This window comes from Oncorhynchus mykiss, chromosome 22 (genome assembly GCF_057628025.1).
Source record: "Oncorhynchus mykiss isolate SJ-2025 chromosome 22, ASM5762802v1, whole genome shotgun sequence".
NCBI classification, from domain to species: Eukaryota; Metazoa; Chordata; class Actinopteri; order Salmoniformes; family Salmonidae; genus Oncorhynchus; species Oncorhynchus mykiss.
Genome location: NC_143043.1, coordinates 44,795,864 through 44,811,675, shown reverse-complemented (window position 1 = coordinate 44,811,675; position 15,812 = coordinate 44,795,864). Strand labels below are relative to the sequence as shown.

The window sequence follows — 15,812 nt, the reverse complement described above, 5'->3', positions numbered from 1 at the left end:
TCTACACAGACTGATGTGGCATAACCAATCAGAGCTGCAGTAGGCCTATATGCAAATAGACCATTGCCATATATGGATCTGTGCCATTTACTTTGAACTGGACTGTGTTTACAGCTGTGGTCCTGAGTAGATGAGCTTGTTTTGAGATCAAAGTAAGAGCTGCATGTAGCCACGGGTGCAAGTTTTGTTCATATCCTTTACTAGTTAGTGAGTTATCAGCACAGTTATAGATCATTTGTAGTCAGCAATACGGGAGGGATTTCTTCCTACAAGAGCACAAACCATGTACATTTCTAGACATCTTTGAATAGTGAGTCAGGTAAAGAACTTTTTTTGTCTTAAAGTAGCAGTGTTGTATTTCGAAACAGGTTTGAATAAGCTAAGTAGCCAATAGGGTAGCATAATTTGTCTGATTATCTGTAATAATGGTATGTGAATAGTAATGCATTTTATTTTGTAAAGTGGTTTATTTCATCAAATACCATTTTCAGTCACCTTGTCTGAAGGACAAGTGGATAAACAGGTTAATGTCAAGCCCTGCATGTCCCCCCCCCCCCCCCCACAAAGTCTCAAGGAATGTGGGCCTACATTGAACACCACACATTGGCTGCTACTGTAGGCTGAATGATAGAACAGCTATTTCCATGTAAAAATATTATGGGATGCATTTTCTCCATTGTTTTTGATGGTAGGCCACTCTGGTGGGCCACTCTGGTGGGCCTTAGTTATGATCAAATTGCCACAATAGCCTACTCAGTCACTGTTAAAACTAACAGAGCGGGTACAGCCTCAGTGTTCACAGTAAAAGCACGCTGGAAGTTGCACAGAATTTTCACAACGTTCAAGTCTTCCCTCAGCAGACCTGAAATGTACTGAGTGCTGAGAAACATTTGAGGGAATATTGCATGGGCCATCGTTCCTTTACTTAGCTTTGATTGTGGACCTGACTCACACCAACACCCGACCTGGCTTCACCAGCTGTTACTAGCGCCACTCAGCCATTTTCAACGCCACAGGGGAGCTGGCTTGAGAATCATTCTGACACAGCAGAAAACGTTTAGTTCAGTCAGTTTCGATAAACATTCCTGCTCATTTTCATTTTCCCATTTCCTGCAGAGTGGTGTGAATCAAATTGACCTTCAAATTCTGTCCCGAATCTCGCCGAAGATGGTGCCTCTTCCTGTTCGGGCGGTGCTCGGCGGTCAGCGTCGCCGGCCTATTAGCTGCCATCGATTCCCTTTCCGTTTGTTTCTGGTTATTGGGTACACCTGTTTTGAATTAGTGTTTGTTTGGAGGCTATTTAAGGGCACTAGGCCCGCTGGGTATTTGTGCGGGCTTGTTTTCTGTTATTTGGTGTATGAGTGTAAAGAGTATGTTTTCCGGACAGTTTAGTCTGATGTATTTTGGGACGGGTTGTAGGTAGATGCAACGGTACTGTCCAGGGGAACTCGTCACAGTAGTGATCACCGGTACTGTCCAGGGGAACTCGTCACAGTAGTGATCACCGGTACTGTCCAGGGGAACTCGTCACAGTAGTGATCACCGGTACTGTCCAGGGGAACTCGTCACAGTTGTGATCACCGGTACTGTCCAGGGGAACTCGTCACAGTAGTGATCTCCGGTACTGTCCAGGGGAACTCGTCACAGTTGTGATCACCGGTACTGTCCAGGGGAACTCGTCACAGTTGTGATCACCGGTACTGTCCAGGGGAACTCGTCACAGTTGTGATCACCGGTACTGTCCAGGGGAACTCGTCACAGTAGTGATCTCCGGTACTGTCCAGGGGAACTCGTCACAGTAGTGATCTCCGGTACTGTCCAGGGGAACTCGTCACAGTAGTGATCTCCGGTACTGTCCAGGGGAACTCGTCACAGTTGTGATCACCGGTACTGTCCAGGGGAACTCGTCACAGTAGTGATCTCCGGTACTGTCCAGGGGAACTCGTCACAGTAGTGATCACCGGTGCTGTTCTGACACAAGGGGGTTTCTCAGTTCACAGCATAGCTCACAGCGTAGTTCACAGTGTAGTTCACAGCGTAGCTCACAGCGTAGTTCACAGTGTAGTTCACAGTGTAGTTCACAGCGTAGTTCACAGCGTAGTTCACAGCGTAGTTCACAGCGTAGCTCACAGCGTAGCTCACAGCGTAGTTCACAGCGTAGTTCACAGTGTAGTTCACAGCGTAGCTCACAGCGTAGTTCACAGCGTAGTTCACAGCGTAGTTCACAGTGTAGTTCACAGCGTAGTTCACAGCGTAGTTCACAGTGCAGTTCACAGTGTAGTTCACAGTGTAGTTCACAGTGCAGTTCACAGTGCAGTTCACAGCGTAGTTCACAGCGTAGTTCACAGTGTAGCACCTTGTTACCTGAGTGTTTTGGGGCCCACTGTGTAGGAAGCCCACTATGGCCTGTGGACACTAGTCTGTTTGTAACTCTCTGTAATTGGTCTGAATGGCTGCTCTGAACAAAAACCTTACAGTTACAGTGGCGTGTGAGAGATGAGTCGTCTCCCCAACAGAGCCTTCTGCCTGCCCGGCCAGTTGAGCAGCATCATTCAGACAGACAGGATGGACAGACCATCACACAGAAGGATCCATACTCCTAATGTGACCAAATGGCTGCCACAGCAACACAGTTGGCCCCCAGCTCCAGCCCCCAGCCCCAGCCCCCAGCTCCAGCCCACATCCCCAGCTCCAGCCCCAGCTCCAGCCCCAGCCCCCAGCTCCAGCCCACATCCCCAGCTCCAGCCCCCAGCTCTAGCCCACATCCCCAGCTCCAGCCCCCAGCTCCAGCCCACATCCCCAGCTCCAGCCCCCAGCTCCAGCCCACATCCCCAGCTCCCAGCTCCAGCCCCAGCCCCCAGCTCCAGCCCACATCCCCAGCTCCAGCCCCCAGCTCCAACCCACATCCCCAGCTCCAGCCCCAAGCCCCAGCTCCAGCCCCAAGCCCCAGCCCACATCCCCAGCTCCAGCCCCCAGCTCCAGCCCCCAGCTCCAGCCCACATCCCCAGCTCCAGCCCCCAGCTCCAGCCCCAGCTCCAGCCCACATCCCCAGCTCCAGCCCACATCCCCAGCTCCAGCCCCAGCTCCAGCCCCAAGCCCCAGCCCCCAGCTCCAGCCCACATCCCCAGCTCCAGCCCCAAGCCCCAGGTCCAGCCCCAAGCCCCAGGTCCAGCCACCAGCCCCAGCCCCCAGCCCGTTTGGTAGAAAGGCTGAAGTTCACAAAGCTGAGAAATATGAGGTCTGCAGAAGAAAGTGTTTTTAAGTGAATATAACTAATTGTATGTAAATAATATGCAAATACATGTCTGAATGCACAGCTCCAGGCATTGTACTATAGAGACCATGCTAGAGGCTAACTGGAAAACACATAAGGAAATGTATGGATAAGTCATATGCAAATGATGTTGCATTCATTGAAGATAAATAATAGATAAATAATAATTCTAAGAGCTTTAGGAGTTATTTGAATTAAACATTTTAATACTTATTTGGCAACTCATCTAAGGATGTTAATAGCGAGGATGTTCATATTAAAGAATATATACTTTAAAGTGGATTAATAGTTTTCAAACAAACATTCGGCACATATGCACATACTGCACTGGTTAATAACTACATGTCAACCACTACTCCTACTGTAAAAGGTGGAAGTTTTAGGTGTGTAATGTTGCAGAACACAGATTCACTGCTCAGGCCTTGCGACGGTTAAACAGACAGAACTTTAGAGACGAAAGACAACACCGGAACCCTCAGGACTGTAGAGACCAGAGGACACCATCCATTGAAATAAATACTTCCTGTAGGTCCTGCCTCCTCTCCTGTCTCCCGCCTCCTCTCCTGTCTCCCGCCTCCTCTCCTGTCTCCCGCCTCCTCTCCTGTCTCCCGCCTCCTCTCCTGTCTCCCGCCTCCTCTGCCCTCTCCCGCCTCCTCTCATGTCTCCCGCCTCCTCTCCTGTCTCCCGCCTCCTCTCCTGTCTCCCGCCTCCTCTGCCCTCTCCCGCCTCCTCTCCCGCCTCCTCTCCCGTCTCCTCTCCCGTCTCCTCTCCCGCCTCCTCTCATGTCTCCCGCCTCCTCTCCTGTCTCCCGCCTCCTCTCCTGTCTCCCGCCTCCTCTGCCCTCTCCCGCCTCCTCTCCCCTCTCCTGCCTCCTCTCCCGCCTCCTCTCCCGTCTCCTCTCCCGCCTCCTCTCCCGCCTCCTCTCCCGCCCCCTCTCCCGCCTCCTCTCCCGCCTCCTCTCCCCTCTCCCGTCTCCTCTCAGACATCAGTTTAGCATGTTCCTTCCTTCCCTCACATACTATCTCCGGTCTCTTTTCCTCTAGTTTGTGTTCCTCAAGCCCAATCTGACTTTTGAACAGGGCTTGAGGTGTTGGTGTGCGAAACCAACCGGTATGAACCGGTCACCAAGCCAGGCAGTCAAAGCCTCCATTCTACACAGGAGGAGACGGTGCCGATATTGACCTGCTGCAAGTGGCCAACAGACTGAAGGCCTGACCTTTCCTGTATTTTATTTTTATTTCACCTTTATTTAACCAGGTAGGCCAGTTGAGAACACCTTTATTTAACCAGGTAGGCCAGTTGAGAACACCTTTATTTAACCAGGTAGGCCAGTTGAGAACAAGTTCACATTTACAACTGCAAGCTGGCCAAGATAAAGCAAAGCAGTGCGACAAAATCAAACAACACAGAGACAAACTCACAGCCAATAACACAATAAAAAAATCTATGTACAGTGTGTGCAAATGTAGAAGAGTAGGGAGGTAGGCACTAAATAGGCCATAGAGGCAAAATAATTACAATTTAGCATTAATACTGGAGTGATAGATGTGCAGATGATGATGTGCAAGTAGAGATACTGGGGTGCAAAAGAGCAAGAGGGTAAGTAATAATATGGGGATGAGGTAGTTGGGTGGGCTGTTTACAGATTGGCTGTGTACAGGTACAGTGATCGGTAAGCTGCTCTGACAGCTGATACTTAACGTTAGAGGGAGATATAAGACTCCAGCTTCTGTGATTTTTGCCAGTCGTTCCAGTCATTGGCAGCAGAGAACTGGAAGGAAAGGCGACCAAAGTAAGTTTTGGCTTTGGGGATGACCAGTGAGATATACCTGCTGGAGCGCGTGCTACGGGTGGATGTTGCTATGGTGGTGCAATACCTAGCATAGACTTTCAGATGACCTGGAGCCAGTGGGTTTGGCGACGAACATGTAGTGAGGGCCAGCCAACGAGAGCGTACAGGTCACAGTGGTGGGTAGTATATGGGGCTTTAGTAACAAAACAGATGGCACTGTGATAGACTACATCCAGTTTGCTGAGTAGAGTGTTGGAAGCTATTTTGTAATGACATTGCTGAAGTCAAGGATCGGTAGGATAGTCAGTTTTACGAGGGTGTGTTTGGCAACATGAGTGGCTTTGTTGCGAAATAGGAAGCCGATTCTAGATTTAATTTTGGATTGGAGATGCTTAATGTGAGTCTGGAAGGAGAGTTTACAGTCTAACCAGATATCTAGGTATTTGTAGTTGTCCACATATTTTAAGTCAGAACCGTCCAGAGAAGTGATGCTAGACGGGCGGGCGGGTGCGGGCAGCAATCGGTTGAAGAGCATGCACTTAGTTTACTTGTATTTAAAAGCAGTTGGAGGCCTCGGAAGGAGTGTTGTATGGCATTGAAGCTCGTTTGGAGGTTTGTTAGCACAGTGTCCAAAGAATGGCCAGATGTACACAGAATGGTGTCGGATCAGAGAATCACCAGCAACAAGAGCGACATCATTGATATATACAGATAACAAAGTCGGCCGAGAATTGAACCCTGTGGCACCCCCATAGAGACTGCCAGAGGTCCGGACAACAGGCCCTCTGATTTGAAACACTGAACTATAGCTGAGAAGTAGTTGGTGAACAAGGTGAGGCAGTCATTTGAGAAGCCAAGGCTATTGAGTCTGCCGATAAGAGTGTGGTGATTGACCGAGTCGAAAGCCTTGGCCAGGTCGATGAAGACGGGTGCACAGTACTGTCTTTTATCAATAGTGGTTATGATATCATTTAGGACCTTGAACGTGGCTGAGGTGCACCCATGACCAGCACGGAAACCAGATTGCATAGCGGAGAAGGTACGGTGGGATTCGAAATGGTCGGTGATCTGTTTGTTAATTTGACTTTTGAAGATTTTAGAAAGGCAGGGTAGGATGGATATAGGTCTGTAACAGTTTGGGTCTAGAGTGTCTCCCCTTTTGAAGAGGGGGATGACCGCGGCAGCTTTCAAATCTTTGGGGATCTCAGACGATACGAAAGAGAGATTGAACAGGCTAGTAATAGGGGTTGCATCAATTTCGGCAGATCATTTTAGAAAGAGACGGTCAAGATTGTCTAGCCCGGCTGATTTGTAGGGGTCCAGATTTTGCAGCTCTTTCAGAATATCTGAATATGTCTGGATTTGGGTGAAGGAGAAGCGGGGGGGGGGGGGGGGGGGGCATGGGCAAGTTGCTACAGGGGGTGCTGAGATGTTGGCCGGGGTAGGGGTAGCCAGGTGGAAAGCATGGCCAGCCGTAGAAAAATGCTTATTGAAATGATCAATTATCGTAGATTTAGCGGTGGTGACAATGTTTTCTATCCTCAGTGCAGTGGGCAGCTGGGAGGAGGTGCTTATTCTCCATGGACTTTACAGTGTCCTTTTTGGAATTAGTGCTACAGGATGCACATTTCTCTTTGAAAAAGCTAGCCTTAGCTTTACCTATTGACTGAGTATATTGGTTCCGGACTTCCCTGAAAAGTTGCATATCGTGGGGGCTATTCGATGCGAATGCAGAACGCCACAGGATGTTTTTGTGTTGGCCAAGGGCAGTCAAGTCTGGGGTGAACCAAGGGCTATATCTGTTCTTAGTTCTACATTTTTTGAACGAGGCATGCTTATTTAAGATGGAGAGGAAAGCACTTTTAAAGGGCAACCAGGCATCCCCTACTGGCGGGATGAGGTCACTATCCTTCCAGGTCGATTTGAAAGGCCTGCTCACTGAAGTGTTTTAGGCTGTAAACCACATGTAATAAAGCATGAGTCCATGGAGACAGTACAGTAGTCTTGCCCTGCTGTTGAGATATTAAGCTGCTCTTTCCGTCTCTCTGCAGTGAAGCACATGCCTGGCTGGGGACTGGGGAGCACCTGGGGAGTACTGCAAACCCCAGCCGAGCACTATTTGGGAGCGAGTGCGAGTGGTCCCACCACAGTTTAATTATAGAGCGGTTGGAACAGCTGCTAGCTCTGTCTCTCTGCAATTGTGCTACTAGGCTAGGCCTGCAGTATGGTAGGAGACGCATCACAGTGAATCCAATCACTCATGTCAACAACAGTCTGATCCCAGACCAGCTCTTGGGGGAGCTGGCTGTTCCGGTAGTCAGTGTGTCAGGATGTAAGTTCCTCTGGGATCTGAGGTTCCCAGATCACCTCTTGGGGGGCTGACTTAGGGGCTCGCTGTTCCGGTAGTTAATGTGTCAGGATGTAAGTTCCTCTGGGAACATCTGATCCCAGACCAGCTCTTGGCAGCCTGGTTGGCTGGATGTTTCAGCAGCAGTGTGTACAACAGGATGTAAGTTAATCCACGTCGACACACTGGTCTGTCTCCTGCAGGGAGAATGAGACATAGGGTGCATCCCAAATGGCTCCCTATTTACTATATAGTGCCCTGCTTAGACACACAGAGAGAGACATACACTACAGCCTAGTCCCTAGTGGTTCTGAAAGGTCCACTTGACCCACTCACAGTCCAGTGGTGGTGAGAGAGAGTTCTACAGAACTACCTCACATTCTACCTGTAGAGCTTTCCAACAACAATTCCAACTTCATGCTGTTCATGTAAGGCCATGTACAGGATAGAGGGAAGATGACCTCCCTCCAGGTGGACTGGTTGGTTTCGTTACCTTATCACGCAGATGATGCTCGGCCGCGTCAATGTTCAACGGGTCATCAAAGTTAAGTAGATCCTGAGGGAAATGAGAGAGAGACAGCGGAAGTTTACAAAAAAACGGTTTAAATAAACAACAACAACCTGCTAACCAAGATTAAAACAAAACAACCACTTGCCAGACTATTAGGTTTGTTGTTGTCTGATACTAACTGACAAAATAGTGTAATAATCCTGTTGCCATAGAGACTGTGTGCATGGCGAGCGAGGCGCATTGTGTTATTAGGGAGATAAAATGGCGGCTAGGTCTGTGTGGCGAGCTCCTCACTTCCTGATTAAAAGCTAAGCATCAGGGCATGACTGAGCATCAGGCTGCAGCACCACCAGAGTCCGTCCGATATATCGGTTCACCGATATTAGTGGCTGAAATTGGCCTTTTACCGATATATTGGTATCGGACGAAAATGTCACAGATAACAGATTTTCAATAAAAAGGATGAAAAAAGGAAATTTCAGGCTTATCTGATCATGTGCGACCATTCTCGTGATGTGTTATTATTTTACAATATAAGAAACACATTTTAAGCATATTTCTTGAACAATCTCTCTTTTAGATGGCAATTTGAGAACACGTGTGAAGATATTACACTTTTTAATTTTCGTGCTGTTAAATAAGAGATTTTAACATCCTCAGTCTACCTGTTCCTCATACACGGGCCTATGCAGAGCCTTCAGAAGGTATTCACACCCGTTGAGACTTTTTCCACATTTTGTTGTGTTACAGCCTGAACTTAAAATGCATTTAATTCAGTTTCTTTGTCACTAGACTACACACAAAGTTGGAATTACGTTTTTTAGTCATTTATAAAAATGTATAAACAAATGAAATGTCTTGAGTCAATAAGTACTCAACCACTTGGTAATTGCAAGCCTAAATAAGTTGATGAGTAAAAATGTACTTAACAAGTCACATAATAAGTTGCATGGACTCACTTTGGGTGCAATAACAGTGTTAACATGATTTCTGAATGACTACCTCATCTCTGCAACCAACACATATAATTATCTGTAAGGTCCCTCAGCCCTGCAGTGAATTTTAAACACAGATTCAATCACAAAGACAAGAGGTTTTCTAATGCCTAGCAAAGAAGGGCACCTATTGGTAGATGTATAAAAAAAACTAATTTGAATATCCCTTTGAGCATGGTGAAGTTATTAATTACACTTTGGATAGTGTATCATCCAGTCACTACAAAGATACAGGCGTCCTTCCTCAGTTGCTGGAGAGGAAGCAAACCGCTCAGCGATTTAATCATGAGGCCGATGTTGACTTTCAAACAGTTTTTACTTAAATCGGCCTAAAAAGCTATGTCAAGACTTTAAAATGTCTGTCTCGCGATGATCAACAACAAACTTGCCATTGCTTGAAGAATTTAAAAAAGAATAATGTGTACAAGCCCGGTTTGCAAAGCTCTTAGAGACATACCCAGAAAGATTCACAGCTGTACTCACTGCCAAAGGTGATTCTAACATGTATTGACTCATGCAAACTAGATATTTCATTTCAAATACATTTGAAAAAAATGTCTAAAAACATGTTTTCACTTTGTCATTATGTGGTATTGAGAGCAGCTGGGCAAGAAAAAAATAATCTATTGAATCCATTTTGGATTCAGGCTGTAACAACAAAATGTGGAATAAGTCAAGGGGTATGAATACTTTCTGAAGGCACTGTATACCCTGTGTGTTATGGTAATTGTTGTGGCACTGATCTGTCACCTCTGTGTGTTGCTGGTGATAGATCACCCATTACAGAAGGCACTGTACACCAAGAACGAACACATTTTAAGATAATTTTCAAATCAGTTAATTGATTACAAGGTACTTACGGTAAACAAGGAGTTCAATCCCCAGACTACATCCTGAAAGACACAGAAACAGACAAGAACATAAATAAACATGTATAGACCATCCATAGACCATTCATAGACCATCCATAGACCATCCATAGACCATTCATAGACCATCCATAGGCCATTCATAGACCATTCATAGACCATTCATAGACCATTCATAGACCATCCATAGACCATCCATAGACCATCCATAGACCATTCATAGACCATCCATAGACCATCCATCACATGTTATGTACCATTAAAAGTGAAACTAAACTAGTAATTAATAACCAGGTCATCGTTGAGCATTTTCATTCCAACAAATTAACAAACAAAATTGTTGAATTCCCCAAATAGATTATAAAGCGGGGCCCTCTATCGTCTCTACAGGCACCATTGTATCTAACGAAGACAGGAACCTTCTGTGAATACGCAAGTGGATTGTCTCTCAGCGCGTATTAGGCAAATTTCCTTGATGTTCAAACACTGTGAAGAAGTGATTATGATGGGTATTAATTAGCATATCTATTTTGAGGACATTATAAAAGGATACTGGCATTTGTAATTGAGCATCTCAGAGGGGTGTGAATTCATGAATGATAAAGAGATTTGTTAAATTAATTAAACAACGTGTAAACAATTACCCTTAATAAAGGTAACTGCCAAAATAAAGGAAACACCAACATAAAGTGTCTTAATAGGTTGTTGGGCCACCATGAACAAGAACAGCTCAATGCAGCTTGACATATATTCTACAAGTGTCTGGAACTCTACTGGAGGGATGCCACACCATTCATTAACGAGAATTCCATCATTTGGTGTTTGGTTGATGGTGGTGGAAAACGCTGTCTCAGGCACAGCTCCAAAATCTCCCATGTATTTAATTGGGTTTAGATCTGGTGACAGATGGCCATGGCATATCATGTTTTATTTTACCAGGTAAGTTGACTGAGAACACATTCTCATCTACAGCAACGACCTGGGGAATAGTTACAGGGGAGAGGAGGGATGAATGAGCCAATTGGAAGCTGGGGATGATGGCCATCATGTTGGCCATGATGGTATGAAGGCCAGATTGGGAATTTAGCCAGGACACTGAGGTTAACACCCCTACTCTTACGATAAGTGCCATGGGATCTTTAGTGACCACAGAGTGTCAGTACGCCTGTTTAATGTCCCATCCAAAAGACGGCACCCTACACAGGGCAATGTCCCCAATCACTGCCCTGGGGTATTGGGATAATTTGTTTTAGACCAGAGGAAAGAGTGCCTCCTAGTGTGCCTCCAACACCACTTCCAGCAGCATCTGGTCTCCCATCCAGGGGCCAACCCTGGTTGGTTACATCGTTTTCATGCTTATCAAACCATTCAGTGACCACTAATAAATAACCTGTTGATGGGGTCATTGCCATCTTATAGGGGCATAGCCATGGTAGCCAAAATAATGGCCCGCCCAGCATTTCTATACATGCATGATGGGATGTTAATTGCTTAATTAACTCAGGAACCAAGCCTGTGTGCCTGATTTCAATATACTTTGTATCCGTCATTTACTCAAGTGTTTCCATTATTTTGACAGTTACCTGTAGATCTTAACGTATTCATGTATGCTAGCTTCACCTTCAGGATGCCAGCACAGACAGAACAAGAAGCCAGATGTTTCACCGGATGTAGAAATCTCAAGCATCTGGTTGTTATTTCCCCTCCCCACCAAATATGGTGAGGAGAGGAAGCCCAGTGGCCAGCAGTGGGAGAGTATGGAGCGAGATGGAACTGGGCCAACATTCTGCTGATTTTTTTGTCAAAGAAAAGCCCGATGGCAATACAGTTTTCTGTTCTCAAAGCTAGAATCTGTTACGAACATAGTGCACTAAGTTTTGTATATTTTCCAAAGTAAAAAAAAAAAGGCTAATTAAGGTATTGCACACACGCGGTTCAAAGAGAAGAATATTCCCCAAAGGAAATATGTAAATATACATGCTAGAATGTGCCATTAGGATCTCACTAGCGTGTGCTTGTTCTGCCCACTATGCTACATTTGCTCCCATTGAAAACAACACGGATGAACCATCTTGGGTTAGTTATAAATATCTTTAACGTCAGTGTGGACATTCAACTCTGTCCCCCTGCCAACTAATAATGTCATAGACTTGTCACACATGCAGGACAGGATGAGAGTAAGAACAAGAAAACATGACTGTTAATGGATACTATCCCTAATGGGGTTTTCTAATGGTAATAGATACACAATTAAAACAGATATAAGCCTCGCAGAAAACAAAGGCAATGAGCCCAATTTACTCTTATCACTTTGCTATTTCATTATAAAACAAAGTGTGGTCCCATCAAAGAACACAGTGAAGATGGGCCTATAAAACAGACATGGAATAAAACAACAACGAATGTTTTCCAGGGTTGTGATGCAAACTGCTGTCAGACGCAGTGATTGAAAGTTGGTGGAATTGCATTTAAATGAAATAGTCAATACCTTTCTCTACAGGACCTGCCCTCTATCTTATTTCTCTAACGAGAACCATTTCTTGACCTTGAAAACACCATTGTGCATAATAAACCTGCAGTTTACTTTCCTTACCAAGATATGTGGTTTGATTCTAATTTGTATTTTTATTTATTATGGATCAGTACTCTTCCTGGGGTCCAGCGAAATTAAGGCAGTTTATAAAATTTTAAAAACATGACAATACATTCACAGATTTCACAACACACTGTGTGCCCTCAGGCCCCTACTCCACCACTAGCACATATCTACAGTACTAAATCCATGTGTGGATTTCAAGTTTTCATAACAATCGGAAATCTGTATTTTGGGTGCCGATTTTTAATTTTTTTATTATTTTTTTACACCTTTATTTAATCTTTATTTAACTAGGCAAGTCAGTTAAGAACACATTCTTATTTTCAATGATGACCTAGGAACGGTGGGTTAACTGCTTCGTTCAGGGGCAGAACGACAGATTTTCTTTCACCTTGTCAGCTCGGGGGATCCAATCTTGCAATCTTACAGTTAACTAGTCCAACGCAATAACAACCTACCTCTCTCGTTGCACTCCACAAGGAGACTGCCTGTTACGCGAATGCAGTAAGCCAAGGTAAGTTGCTAGCTAGCATTAAACTTATCTTATAAAAAACAATCAATCATAATCACTAGTTAACTACACATGGTTGATGATATTACTAGATATTATCTAGCTTGTCCTGTGTTGCATATAATCTGACTGAGCATACAAGCATACAAGTATCTAAGTATCTGACTGAGCGGTGGTAGGCAGAAGCAGGCGTGTAAACATTCATTCAAACAGCACTTTCGTGTGTTTTGCCAGCAGCTCTTCGTTGTGTGTCAAGCATTGCGCTGTTTATGACTTCAATCCTATCAACTCCCGAGATGAGGCTGGTGTGATAGAAGTGAAATGGCTGGCTAGTTAGCGCGCGCTAATAGCGTTTCAAACTTCACTCGCTCTCAGCCTTGTGGGGTGGTTGTTTCCCTTGCTCTGCATGGGTAACGCTTCTATGTGGTGGTTGTTGTCGTTGTGTTGCTGGTTCGAGCCCAGGGAGGAGCGAGGAGAGGGACGGAAGCTATACTGTTACACTGGCAATACTAAAGTGCCTATAAGAACATCCAATAGTCAAAGGTTAATGAAATACAAATGGTATAGAGGGAAATAGTCCCATAATAACTACAACCTAAAACTTCTTACCTTGGAATATTGAAGACTCATGTTAAAAGGAACCACCAGCTTTCATATGTTCTCATGTTCTGAGCAAGGAACTGAAACGTTAGCTTTCTTACATGGCACATATTGCACTTTTACATTCTTCTCCAACACTTTGTTTTTGCATTATTTAAACCAAATTGAACATGTTTCATTATCTACTTGAGGCTAAATTGATTTTATTGATGTATTATATTAAGTTAAAATAAGTGTTAATTCAGTATTGTTGTAATTGTCATTATTACAAATACATGTAAAAAATTTAAATTGGCCGATTAATCAGTGTTGGCTTTTTTGGTTCTCCAATAACCGGTATCGGCGTTGAAAAATCATCATCGGTCGACCTCTAACGCGTGTAATGCGTATGATATTGTGTGTGTGTGTGTGTGTGTGTGTGTGTGTGTTGGTGTTTGTTCACAGTCACTCGCTGTTCCATAAGGTGTATTTTTATAATTTTTTTAAATAACACTTTACTGCTTGCATCAGTTACTTGATGTGGAATAGTGTTCCATGTAGTCATGGCTCTATGTAGTACTGTGCACCTCCCATAGTCTGTTCTGGACTTGGGGACTGTGAAAGAGACCTCTGGTGGCATGTCTTGTGGGGTATGCATGGGTGTCTGAGCTGTGTGCTAGTAGTTCAAAACAGACAGCTCGATGCATTCAACATGTCAATACTGCTCATCAATCCAATTAGTGATGAAGTCAATCTCTCCTCCACGTTGAGCCAGGAGAGATATTAGTTATCTGTGTACATTCAAGGGACAGCCATGCAAGGGACAGCCATGCTGCCCTGTTCTGAGTCAATTGCAATTTTCCTAAGTCCGTTTTTAGTCCAGGTGCGACAAAACTAGGGCCTGTAGGACCTGCCTTGTTGATAGTGCTGCTAAGAAGGTAAAGCAGCACTTTATTATGGACAGACTTCTCCCCACCTTAGGTACTGAATGATGAATAAGAGAACCAACAACACATGAATAGATAGGAAGACAGACAGTCACCTGTCCTTGCTCTCTATCCTTGACATTACTAAGGTGATATCTCACAGGAAAACTAACCCACAAAAGGCTCCATAACGCCACACAGCTGAGGGCTATGGGACTTATCCACCAACTAAACTAGATGTTTCAAGTCTTCTCTTGCTTGTGATTGCACTTAGCCTTCCTATACCACTCAGTTTGTTAAACAGGACTCTCCACTTGTTCAAAGAGGACTGAATCTATGGATACAGTATGTAACTATTGATCAGATCTGACTGCAACTACCAAAGAGCATCCCTCCCCACAAAGCGATAGCAGTCTATTTTTAAGTGAGTAGTAAGCTTTGTGAGATTGAGGGGGAGAACGTGTGGGGGAGGAAGAATGAAGACTATTAAAGAGAAATAAGGACATGTTCTGTTGGTAGAAGTTCATTTTGGGCAAGTCACTGGAGGTGAGTAGGACGGATAGACAAATTATTAAAAACTCCTCTTTTGTCAGGCTGCCAATTCAAAATGAGTCAAGCACTGAGTGAGTGAGTGAGTGAGTGAGTGAGTGTGTAAATAGCAAAATATGTAGGTGTGTGCCTATGTTTATCTATTGACACATGTTTTTGTGCCTGAGTGAATGTGTGTTTGGGCTGCTTAGTGGAAGAGGAGAGAGATGAGAGGTGACAGTAGCTGTGTGGGTTGGAGCTGTGCTGCACAGTAGAGGTGACAGTAGAGGTGACAGGAGCTGACAGGGAAGATACAGGACATCGTCACACTCTCGAACACACACACGCAATGCACTAATCTACACACCCACTCATTTGACATACACTTATCATAGAGAATGCCCCGGGCCAGGTTCTACCATACAAAAAAAGCTTCACATTTTTTTACCTGATCTTTTCTAGATCTTGTTTGTTCTTCATTTTAAAAAAAACAACATTTTTTAAACCTTTATTTAACTAGGCCAATACTAAAAGTCAGTTAAGAACAAATTCTTATTTTTAATGACGACCTGGGAACAGGCCGTCTGCCCCTGAACTGCCTGGCAGAATGACAGATTTGTCAGCTCGGGGATTCGAACTTGCAACCTTTCGGTTACTAGTCCAACGCTCTAAACACTAGGCTACCCTGCCGTCCCAAAGCAGCCTGTTAAGTATTAACAATATAGGTTGCTTCTGTCTATTGCAACTCACTGCTGAAAGGCACAGTACATTAGGAAATAAAAATGCAGAAAGCTGCATCTGTGGTTGATGCCAGTGATACAATTACCTACAAACCACGCACACTTCATGACAACCACAAATGGACCGCAGAGCGTCCGACGGGC

General features: G+C 44.8%; 1 protein-coding gene across 13 annotated transcripts in view; it reads right to left on the bottom strand.

The window, feature by feature from the left end:
* The window catches only part of LOC110501860 (NEDD8-conjugating enzyme UBE2F), a 99,001-nt gene that overhangs the window by 26,725 nt on the left and 56,464 nt on the right, over window positions 1-15,812 (bottom strand). For all 13 annotated transcript variants that reach the window (XR_016490652.1, XR_016490655.1, XR_016490656.1 and 10 more), the window contains 2 exons: window positions 9,780-9,812; window positions 7,907-7,969 (listed from right to left, as the gene is read on the bottom strand). Coding sequence is in view for 5 of the 13 variants with exons in the window: in XM_036959292.2 (XP_036815187.2) it covers window positions 7,907-7,969; window positions 9,780-9,812 (96 nt within the window). In the remaining 8 variants the exon portion in view is untranslated. The remainder of the gene's footprint in view (window positions 1-7,906; window positions 7,970-9,779; window positions 9,813-15,812) is intronic.